The sequence below is a fragment of the Guillardia theta genome (genome assembly GCF_000315625.1).
Source record: "Guillardia theta CCMP2712 unplaced genomic scaffold GUITHscaffold_30, whole genome shotgun sequence".
NCBI lineage: Eukaryota > Cryptophyceae > Pyrenomonadales > Geminigeraceae > Guillardia > Guillardia theta.
This window is the reverse complement of record NW_005434644.1, coordinates 56082-66446: the sequence shown is the minus strand read 5'-3', so window position 1 is coordinate 66446 and position 10365 is coordinate 56082. Positions and strand designations below refer to the sequence as shown.

General features: G+C 54.7%; 2 protein-coding genes across 2 annotated transcripts; one reads left to right on the top strand and one right to left on the bottom strand.

Moving 5' to 3' along the window:
- Positions 1 to 712: 712 nt before the first annotated feature.
- On the bottom strand, positions 713 to 3217 carry GUITHDRAFT_107594 (hypothetical protein; the record flags this gene model as incomplete). The annotated part of the gene is made up of 11 exons (XM_005833314.1): positions 713 to 748; positions 903 to 946; positions 993 to 1042; positions 1334 to 1412; positions 2200 to 2284; positions 2332 to 2361; positions 2416 to 2489; positions 2660 to 2686; positions 2737 to 2831; positions 3008 to 3090; positions 3143 to 3217. The coding sequence occupies 11 exons, from the start codon at positions 3215 to 3217 to the stop codon at positions 713 to 715; spliced, it is 678 nt and encodes a 225-aa protein (XP_005833371.1).
- A 2724-nt stretch (positions 3218 to 5941) lies between these two features.
- Positions 5942 to 7924, top strand: GUITHDRAFT_138148 (hypothetical protein; the record flags this gene model as incomplete). Its single annotated transcript, XM_005833313.1, has 6 exons — positions 5942 to 6499; positions 6560 to 6805; positions 6867 to 7058; positions 7227 to 7379; positions 7520 to 7605; positions 7741 to 7924. 6 exons carry the CDS (start codon positions 5942 to 5944, stop codon positions 7922 to 7924), a joined length of 1419 nt encoding a protein of 472 aa, XP_005833370.1.
- Between the last annotated feature and the right edge of the window lie 2441 nt (positions 7925 to 10365).

Below are 10365 nucleotides of genomic sequence, written 5' to 3'. Positions count from 1 at the left end.
GGAGGGAGGCGGTGATGATGGCGAGTCAGCAGTCCCATCAGCCTGCTCACTGAGGAGCAGAGTCGCACGGGATCCGTACGCGTGGGGGTATGAGCAAGATTCTAATAAACGCACTTGCGTATCTTTGTCGTGCGAGTACCTACGGATCAGAAGGTCAATTGAAAAAGGTATTCACACGAGGATTGTAAAAGTCAATGGTATAAGCATGAATAGAATGAAGTGCCCATCTCTTAGGAGTCGCTGCACTGGTCGTGGAGCAATATAAAGACCCCGGGGGTGTAGGAGCGGCGGAAGAGTTAGGAAACAGTAGGAACCAGCAAAGACCAAGATAACGAACTTGAGCACGAAACCCCACCCCCCTCCCCCCCCCCCTCCCCCTCCTGCCTCCTCCTCCTCCTCCTGCCTCCTCCTTCTGCCTGCTCCCCCACCTCCCCCTCTTCACGCTCACCCATGGCTGACGTTCCCCTCTCATACATGCGATGGAGCTGTTGGACGGCCTCCTGTACAGCAGTAAGAGGACGGTGACTGTCCAAGGTGCAGTGGGAGGATCAAGAGCAAGAGGGGAGAGGGGAGGAGAAGAGAGGGGAGGAGCAGGAGGAGCAGGAGCAGGAGCAGGAGCAGGAGCAGGAGCAGGAGCAGGAGCAGGAGCAGGAGCAGGAGCAGGAGCAGGAGCAGGAGCAGGAGTAGGCAGGGCATCTCACCTGCTTCTCCTTCAAGATGTTTTGAGCTTTACGTGCTCTGCCTTGGCCTTGAATGATCGTCAACGACAAGGCGAAGAAATGAGAGAATGAGAGGCGATCGGGAGAGGCGAGGAGGAGGAGCAGGGGGGGCGACAGCGGGCGGAGAAGCGGGAAAGGATGGGAGGAAGGGAAGATGAGGGGGCAGGAAACAGAGCTTCTCACCTCCTCCACAGCCTGCCTCAGCTTGATGTTCGTCTCCTGGACCACTGCTGAAAGTCAGCTGGACGCTCCTCCTGTTCGCTGCCACGTCACCTGCTATCTCATCCTGATCCATTGCATTCTTACGCGAGCCCTGGGGCAGACTAGGCCCAGTCAGAGCAGGAGGTGAGGAGGAGGACAGCAGGAGCAGGAGGAGCACGAGCACGAGCACGAGCACGAGCACGAGCACGAGCACGAGCACGAGCACGATATATGATCAAGGGACGAGGGGGCATCAAGGAAGTTGTGAGGACGAGAGAAAGGTGGCAGCGGAGGAAGGAAGATGAGAGGGGGAGGAGAAGAAGAAGAGGAGAAGAAGAGAAGAAGAAGAGAAGAACAAAGGAGGAGGAGGAGGAGGAGGAGGAGGAGGTGGTGGTGGTGGTGTGAGTCTTCACCTTCTCCGTAGAGAAACTCTCTTGATCATCAGCGAGTCTCCTCGCTTGAACCCCAACGTCACGATAGTCCCTGGGGCTCCTGCGGGCAGAAAACAAACAAACAACGTCAAGACAAGAGAGGGAGAAGGAGGGTAGAAAAACAAACAAACAACGTCAAGACAAGAGAGGGAGAAGGAGGGTAGAAAAACAAACAAACAACGTCAAGACAAGAGTGGGAGGAGGAGGGCAGGTGACGAACAAGGAAACTAGTATGGGGATGCTGGTGGAGAGGATCCGGAGGAGAAGGAACACTGCCACCACCGCCACTGCCAGGTAGGAGGAGCAGGAGTATCAGCATCAGGGAGGGAGAAGGAGCAGGAGTATGAGCATCAGGGAGAGAGGGAGGAGCAGGGAGTATCAGCATCAGGGAGGGAGGAGGAGCAGGAGTATCAGCATCAGGGAGGTAGGAGGAGCAGGAGTATCAGCATCAGGGAGGTAGGAGGAGCAGGAGTATCAGCATCAGGGAGGTAGGAGGAGCAGGAGTATCAGCATCAGGGAGGTAGGAGGAGCAGGAGTATCAGCATCAGGGAGGTAGGAGGAGCAGGAGTATCAGCATCAGGGAGGGAGGAGGAGCAGGAGTATCAGCATCAGGGAGGGAGAAGGAGCAGGAGTATCAGCATCAGGGAGGGAGGAGGAGCAGGAGTATCAGCATCAGGGAGGGAGGAGGAGCAGGAGTATCAGCATCAGGGAGGGAGAAGGAGCAGGAGTATCAGCATCAGGGAGGGAGGAGGAGCAGGAGTATCAGCATCAGGGAGGTAGGAGGAGCAGGAGTATCAGCATCAGGGAGGGAGAAGGAGCAGGAGTATGAGTATCAGGGTGACTTCTACCCAGGATCAGCTTGGTGAAGGTTGAGATGGGTTTGCGGAAGACATCGACTCCGTTGACCTCTACGATGCAGTCGCCAACTTCGATCTGAGGCGTCAAAGTCAACTTTTACAAGCTCGCCGCTCCTTGTCAACCTCCCGCGAAAGCTCAGCTGGGCCTCCGGTCTGGACCAGGGGTCAGCTGGAAGTCAGCTCGAGAGGGCCAGGGCTGGACAAGACCTGAAGCTGCCGCACAAACAGGGAGCCAGTCGCATCGCTGCGGAAGATGATGCCGACGCCCACTAGCTCTTCTCCTGCAGCACCACCAGCTCTCAGCTCTCAGCTCTCCCCTGCTCCCCCGCCGCTCCCACCTGGCAACATGCGATGCAGCGCGACTTGAATGAGAGGAGAACGCGGGTCCGTGCCCCTGCTCCCGTCAGTCTCAAGGGCCTGGCAAGGGAGGAGGAAGCTTGCCTGTGGAAACCGAGACGGACTGTCGTGCCTGGAGGACCTGGAGGAGGATCAGTCACAGCTGAGAGCGATCTTGTCTCGTGTCCTCACCCATCAGCAGCGACTTGACGTAGTCCATGGGCTGTCTGAAAACATCCTTGCCATTCACCTCGCATAAGCAGTCTCCCGGATGGATGAGACCGCTCCTGCTCCTTTCGGTCAAACCTCGCCCCCCTCCCATCCCCTCCCCTCTCTCCTCTCCTCTCCCCTCTCTCCCCTCTCATCTCTTCTCTTCTCCCCTCTTCTCTCCTCCCCTCTCTCCTCTCCTCTGCTCTCCTCTCTTCTCCCCTGCCCTGCCCTGCCCTGCCCTCTCTCCTCGCACCTTTCTGCAGGAGATCCCTCGAGAAAGCGCTTCACGAACAGCGTCCCATCGTCAGTGGGCTGGAATACGATGCCAACCCCCGCCTGCGCGATCACCATCATGTCTCTAACACACAGAGGCACGACGAGGGCATACCTGCGCGCTGCTGGCCGTTGTCGAGAGCTTTGCGGACAAGGGACCATTGGGTGGGCCGTTGGAGACGACTTCCATTTAGATCGACAGCAGCTAGAAGAACATACTTGGTCGCTTCCTGTCTGTGCCGACCCCTCCTGCGGCATCTGGATCACTACATGGCATGCAACAAGCACTGTCTGCAGGCTCCTTCAACCTCCATCTCATCCTCTAACTAACATCATTGTGTTGCGCTACACAATTTCCCTCTCTCCCCTGCATCCTCAACCAGCTGCCCTCCCCTGCCTCCCGCGCAATACCTTCTCCCCTCTGTTTTTCTTGTCATGTTCTATGATATCCCATCACCTCATCATATTCATCCGGTCCCATCATGAGCTTATCGGACCTCATCTCCTCCTCCTCTCCCCTCCCCTCCCCTCCCCTCCCTTCTTCTCTTCTCTCTCCCCTCCCCTCCCCTCCCTCCCTTCTTCTCTCTCCTCTCCTCTCCTCTCCTCTCCTCTCCTCTCCTCTCCTCCTCATCTTCCCCTCCCCGTCCCCCTTGTTCATCTCATGCCCCGAAGAGTTGCGAAACTTTGAGACTTTGAAAAAAAAAAAATTGAAACTTTGAGACTTTGGGAAAAAACAATTGAAACTTCGAGACTTTGGAAGAAACAGTGGAAACTTCAAGTTGAGGCCCGACCACTGAGACCGTACGGTCGGACGTACCTTGAACACCTTGAAGGCTTTCACTTTCAAGTTTTCCCGGCGATGTCATCGCCCATCGCCGATCGGATCGTGAGGGCCGGCCCCCCGTGGCACCGGTGACGGCGGCGGCAGTGACCGCTTAGGACGGCCGCTTGAAAGATCATCGCGACTGGTCGCCGGCAGTGGAAGGGATCCCCGCTGCGTCCGCGGCAACAGGCAGCCCGGCTTCCGACCGAGTCCCGGGAGGCCGCTAGATACGGACGGGAACCGTATGACGCCGCCGTTGACGGTTATAACGGTCACCTGAAGCTGGCCGAGTGCTCAGCTCCTTTACTTCAAAAGTTTTAAAAAGAGCTACTTGAATACTTCAACCACCCCTGGAGCTCGTTGTCAACTTACCCACCCCTCTCCTTGTGTAAGTATTTTAGGTAGGGGGGTATACCTCAAGAAAAGCATATGTAGTTTCATATTGAAAGAGCCGCATGAGCGCCTCTAGCTGCTGTATCGGGGTCAACCTCAATAACTCTATGGGTGTACGGGTCCATCGCAAGGGTGAGGGTACCCGGTTGACCCGGTGCTGATGGGGGCAGCGGATAGAACTTGAGGAGGCAGGGTCCTACTTGACGGTCCGTCGGTCAATTTCAGTACCACTTGGGGAAAGGGGTGGAGAGCCTAGAAAGAGGGGGTGTAATGGTGAGTCGCAGGGTGGGGGGGTCCTGATTAGTGGAATTTTTGCATTGGTACACAGGGAGGGAAGGGAGGTGGGTTCAGTTCAGTCTTTCAGAGGGTGGGGTACCTCTGACTCGAAATGGAAACTTCCGACTGCAACATCGAGGGGTGGGTACCGGGTGGTATGATACCCTCACGGGCCAGGACTCACTGATGGGGGGGGGGGTCCCCATCGGAATGCATTGGTCACAGAGGAGAGACACCCGGTGGGATCTGAGCTCCTCGTTGGTAAAAGTGGGGGTGGGTACGTCAATCTTAGGGTACGTTGCAATGGGGTAGGGCAAGGCAATTGCAAGGTCGAGGGTGCAAGGTGGTGGTGGGGGTCATTGGTGTGTCAAATATTTTTTTATCCGAGGACCCTACCCCCTAGGGTGAACATTTCGTTGCTCGGATCAACTTTTGCACGGATGGTTCGGGACCTGGAACATCGCTGGTTAATTATGCGACAAGTTTCAAATTTTATCTGAATATTTATTTATTTAAAGGGATTTTTAAATACTTAATTGAACATGCTGAGCAAACGAACGATCCCATTATCCGCTTCCCCACAACACTCGCAGACCACTACCCACCTTTATAGCCACTCCGCTACCCTACCCTACCCTACCCTACCCCATCACTCTTACCTCACGGACCCCCCACCCGGTCCAAGTGCTCTCCACCCCCCATTCCCTGAGACAATTTCCTGCTGCTGGCTTTCCTTTGTAGTCAGCCATGCGGATCGCTATCTAATGGTCGGAGAACGAGAGGGGGCAGGAAGGAGAGGAGGAGGAGGGATGAGATAGAGGCGGAGAACAGGTTTGACGGCGAAGCCTCGTATGGCTGTCTGGGTCATTCGTGTGAAGGCGGGTCTGGTAGATGAAGTGTTTACGCAAGATATGGACTAGATGGTCGATTTACTGTGTGCTGCGAAAAGATGAGCTGCTGAAATGCTTCGGGATGTTTTTTAAGTGCTAAAGATGTATAATAGTGCTGAAGATTTATTATAGTGCTAAAGATGCGTGAAAGAAGGATTGCTAGGGGACAACATGCCTTCTACCGCTTAATTAGCGTTCCATGCAAAGAACAGCAGACATGTTGAACATGTTGCTCACCTGGTGCAAAGAGTTGAATTCCTTACGTTTCTTGTATCTGCAACTTTCATCTATAACAGTTGAATAGTCGGGATGATAAGAGATGTGCCTGCGAGGCTGGATCATGTGATGGAGAAGGATGTAAAACGTTTAGAAACAGTAGCTCATTCACATCCTTCTTCATCATTCTGAAATTCTCTTGCAGATCGGAATTATAGACATGCTCTGTTCTCAGCTCAAGGCATTTGTCTGATCTCGATCTTGTGGTGAATCTTCTTGTTTCCCCTTGCAATCTGCTCCTCAAAACCGAATCGCCATGGTCCGGATGACGCACGCAACCCATGGACATCATGTTTTCACTGGAGTTTCACCAGACAAGGTGCCGGAAGATTACGAGTGTGTCCTTGCTGGTGTACTCGAAAGAAAGATCGTCTCCGCCGTCACAGTCTGGAAGCCAGTCCGCGTTGTGCTCACGGCAGACGCCATGTGCTTTTCTAACGTCCCTTCCCCCGGCATCGACACTAGTGTTGTGCTCGACTCTATTCCCACGCATGAGATCGTTGGGATTGTTCATAACGGTTTCGAAGCAGATGAGCACGGCTACTTTGAATTCTGCATCATGACCAAGGAGGGAGGTTTCAACTCCGGCAGGCAATACATACATCGGACCAAGTCGCTGGACGAGGGAAGAGATTGGTGCGAGAGGTTGGACGAGCTCTCTGCTCTAGCGAAGAAGCAGCAAGTGGAGAGAGAGTTCATTCAGATGTACGGGGACAGCCAGTTCCGAATCTTCCGCGCACGCACGTTGAGGGCGTACGAGGGGACCAAGAGTCAGCTGCTTGTCGCTTTTATCATCACTTCAAGCTTCCTGGCGGTATGACACCTGTGGACTGGCTAGTTGCTCGCTGCGAGATAGACTTACGATTTGCTTCAGGATGTCCTTGAAGCTCAATATCTTCCAGCTGATGGAACAGTTGGGGCTAACGCGTTCGTCTATGCTGACTGGGCCTTCACTCTTTTGTTTGCAGTCGAGCTCTGTGTCAATCTGTTTGCACGAAGCTCAGACTGTTTTGCTCCTTTCTTCAGAGACAGATGGAATATTTTTGATACCTTTGTCGTGTTCGTGGGAATATTCACGAAGGCTGTTGAGACCCTTCCACAGCTCAAACTTCTCCGCCTCGTCAGAATTTTTCGCGTATGAAGTACCATCTCTTCTCGCTTCCGTCCTGACTTCTTTTTAGGTTGTTCGCCTGTTCAATAGAGTGAAATCTCTCAACAGAATCATTAAGGCGCTTGCTGCGTCTCTCACTCCCGTGGGCAACAGCTTCTTGCTTCTCCTTCTTGTCACGTGCATCTGGGCTACCCTGGGCACGCACGTGTTTCATGACCGAAGCCCGGTCTTCTTTGGAAGGTTCATCGACTCTTTGTTCACCGTAAGTTCTCCTAAGATTCTGATCAGCATCCTCGACTCCTCCTCCCTTCTCCCTTTCCCCCTGCCCTGCTCCTCCCCGTCCTCCCTTCTCCCTTCCCTCTCTCCCCCTTCTCCCTCCCCCTCTGCTGCACCTCCCCCTCCTCATTCCCTCGGTGACGCATCGTGCCAGATGTTCCAGGTAGTGACAGGTGACAGCTGGGCTTCAGCCGTCACTCGGACTCTCTTCAAGGAGGACGGGACGGTGGATGTAGCAGTCGCGCTCTTTTTCGTCAGCTACGTCATCATAGCAGGCATGCAGAATGAAGCGAGGATGAGGGGATCGGTGACGGGGACTTCTGTGCAGGGATTGTCTTGATCAACATCGTCGTAGCGGTCCTGCTGGACGAGTTTGTGTCCTCGGTGACGGCAGAGAAGGAAGAGAGTGCGCGGAGGAAGGCGGCGAAGAAGGAGCAAGAACTGCAGGCTAGCAGGGTGAACGGAGTCTTGGATCCTCTCACTGCTACTATCGCGTACTTCAACGACAATGACGACTTGTCAGCAAAGATTTGGTGAGATGTGAATGTATGAGACGAGAATGCCTGTGGAAGAACGGGAGATGTATGAAAGTGAGAGTTTCATATGAAGGGCAAGGCAGCAGCAGAGTAATGTTGCAAGGCTTATAAAGAATAACATCAAATGTGCAGGGATACCTACAGGCGACTAGACGAAAACGCGTCGGGCGGTCTTGACTTCGAAGAGTTTCAGAAGGGGCTGAAGAAGATTCCGACAACCAAGCCCATCCATCTCACAAAGGTCGCAGGAGGAGGGGAGGAGAGAGGAGACTGGATGAGAGAAAGCATAGGAGATGAGAGAATGAAAGAGGAATGAAAGCATAGGGAGATAGGAGAATGAAAGAGGAATGAAAGCATAGGAGATGGGAGAATGAAAGAGGAATGAAAGCATAGGAGATGAGAGAATGAAAGAGGAATGAAAGCATAGGAGATGGGAGAATGAAAGAGGAATGAAAGCATAGGAGATAGGAGAATGAAAGAGGAATGAAAGCATAGGAGATAGGAGAATGAAAGAGGAATGAAAGCATAGGAGATGAGAGAATGAAAGAGGAATGAAAGCATAGGGAGATAGGAGAATGAAAGAGGAATGAAAGCATGCGGAGATGAGAGAAAGAAAGAGGAATGAAAGCATAGGAGGCAAGGAGGCACAGGCAGTAAAGGAGGAGGAAGACTCAAGGTTCTTACTTGGAAACCAGGATGATTTCGATCTCATAACAGCAAACGGCCGTTACTGCAATGAGGCAGGAGAGTTTTCTGCTGATCAGTTTCAGTACGTTATGAAAGGTTGACTTCCTCCTTCTTCTCCGCACTTCTCTCTGCTTTGTTAATCATCGCCATCACCTTGTTCATCTGCTTCTCGTCCTCCTCCCTCACACCACCATCATCGCGATCGGCATCCTTCTTCTCTACCTGTTGTGATGCTCCTCACCCTCCTCTCGATCCCTCTCTCTTTCCGTTCCTCTTCTTCTCGCCTTCTCACCTCAGCCCCAGGAGAGCTCATGCGCTTCACGCATCGTCAGCTCGCAAACGCCATGGCGGAGACCGAATCCAACGAGTTTCGCGCGAGCATGCTCATGCTCAAGCTCCTCGAGTGCTCAACCCACGAGCTGCTGCGGGAAGTCAAGAAGAACTCGCGGACCTCCGACGGTCCCCCGAGCGCGAGAGACAAGGAGGATCGGGTGCTGCAGGAGGTTCACAAGCTGCGAGAGGACATGGAGCGACGGTTCGCCAAGCTCCTTCACACCCTCGAGCGCGGCAACGGAGACGCAGCTGCTCGTGCTCGTCCTCTTTCGCTTGACGTGCACGGGGGATCGGGCAGGAGCAAGCAATCGATTATGAGCGTGCAAAGCCTTGCCTTCCTCCGCTCAGCGTCAGAGCAAACGACACTACGGAGAAGCGGCTCTTTTCCTCCTCCTCCTCCTACTTCAGTCCCTCCTCCCCCCCCTACTTCATTCCCTCCTCCTCCTACTTCATTCCCTCCTCCTCCTCCTCCTTCATTCCCTCCTCCTCCTCCTTCTACCGTCGCCCCTACTCCTATCGCTTTCGCTTCCCTCGCTCCTGCATCGCTTGCTCTTCCTCCTGCATCCTTCGCTCCGCTCCCCCCTACCGCTCTGGCCTCTCCTCCTGCTTCCGCCTTTCCTCCTCCTCCGATGCGTCACGCCCCGACCCCCTCCATCTCAACGAGGTCACGGGAGGTGCTGGAGAGTTTCACAGGCAACGAGCTCGTGGCGGTGGAGGGAAAGTGGGGGAAGAACGCTGAGCATGACGGCAACGGCAACGGCAACTTCGAGCTCGGGAGGCAGCGCTTCCTCGGAGACTTCGGGCAGAGCGGGTCGCTGAGGGAGGAAGGCGAGAAACAGTCCAGCTCGACTTCAGCTTGCAACTCCTACACCAACGACGGGGAGCACACGAGGACGGAGGATGACAACCCCAGCACACCTGAGCAGGAGAACCCAGCTCGGTCCCTGCTGAGGGCAACGAGAGTGGTTCCGAGCCCCATGATGACGCCGCTGCCGTCAGCGATGGGGAGGAAGAAGAAGAGAGCGAGTTTCACCAAGGAGACCAAGTCACCTAAGGGGCAAAGCTTGGAGGAAGAGAAGGAGGTGGAGACGGATATCACAGGGTCAGCGAGGAGCTCGATGGAGAAAGCGAGAAGCTTCAAGCGAGGGATGTCATTCAGGTCCTCCCTCAAGCAGATCGTCTCTATATAGTCCCTCCTCCTCCTCCTCCTCCTCCTAGTTCATGGTAGAGTGTGTTTCCTTGTGCTGGACAATGAAGTTTTTCACTTCCATCCTCCTGCTCTGAGCGGGCATGAGCGAGCGAATGAAACAAAAGCAAGGGGAAAAGGACAGGATGAGGAGGAGGGAGGAGCACAACAGGAGCAGGAGCAGGAGCAGGAGCAGGAGCAGGAGGCTCACGCTCTCTTGGCGGTCTTGCTTGTCGTCGGCATGTTCGTCTGCTTCGTCACCCGCGCAGCTCCTGACGCCAAGCGCAGGCCCCCAGCACGAGCAGGTGCCGTCATGGGCCTCCGCGTGTTCTCCTGCTCGTTCTCCCGTCCTGCTCCTCGTCAGCGCTTCCCACAACTCCTCCTCCCCCCCCTGTGTCCTCCTCCTCCCTCTCCCCCTTTGTCCTCCCCCTCCCCCTCCCCCTTTGTCCTCCTCCTCCTCCTCCCTCTCCCCCTTTGTCCTCCTCCTCCCGCTCGCCCCCTTAGCTTCATCGCCCCCTCTCACCTGCTGATTGCTGTCCCTCAACTCTCCT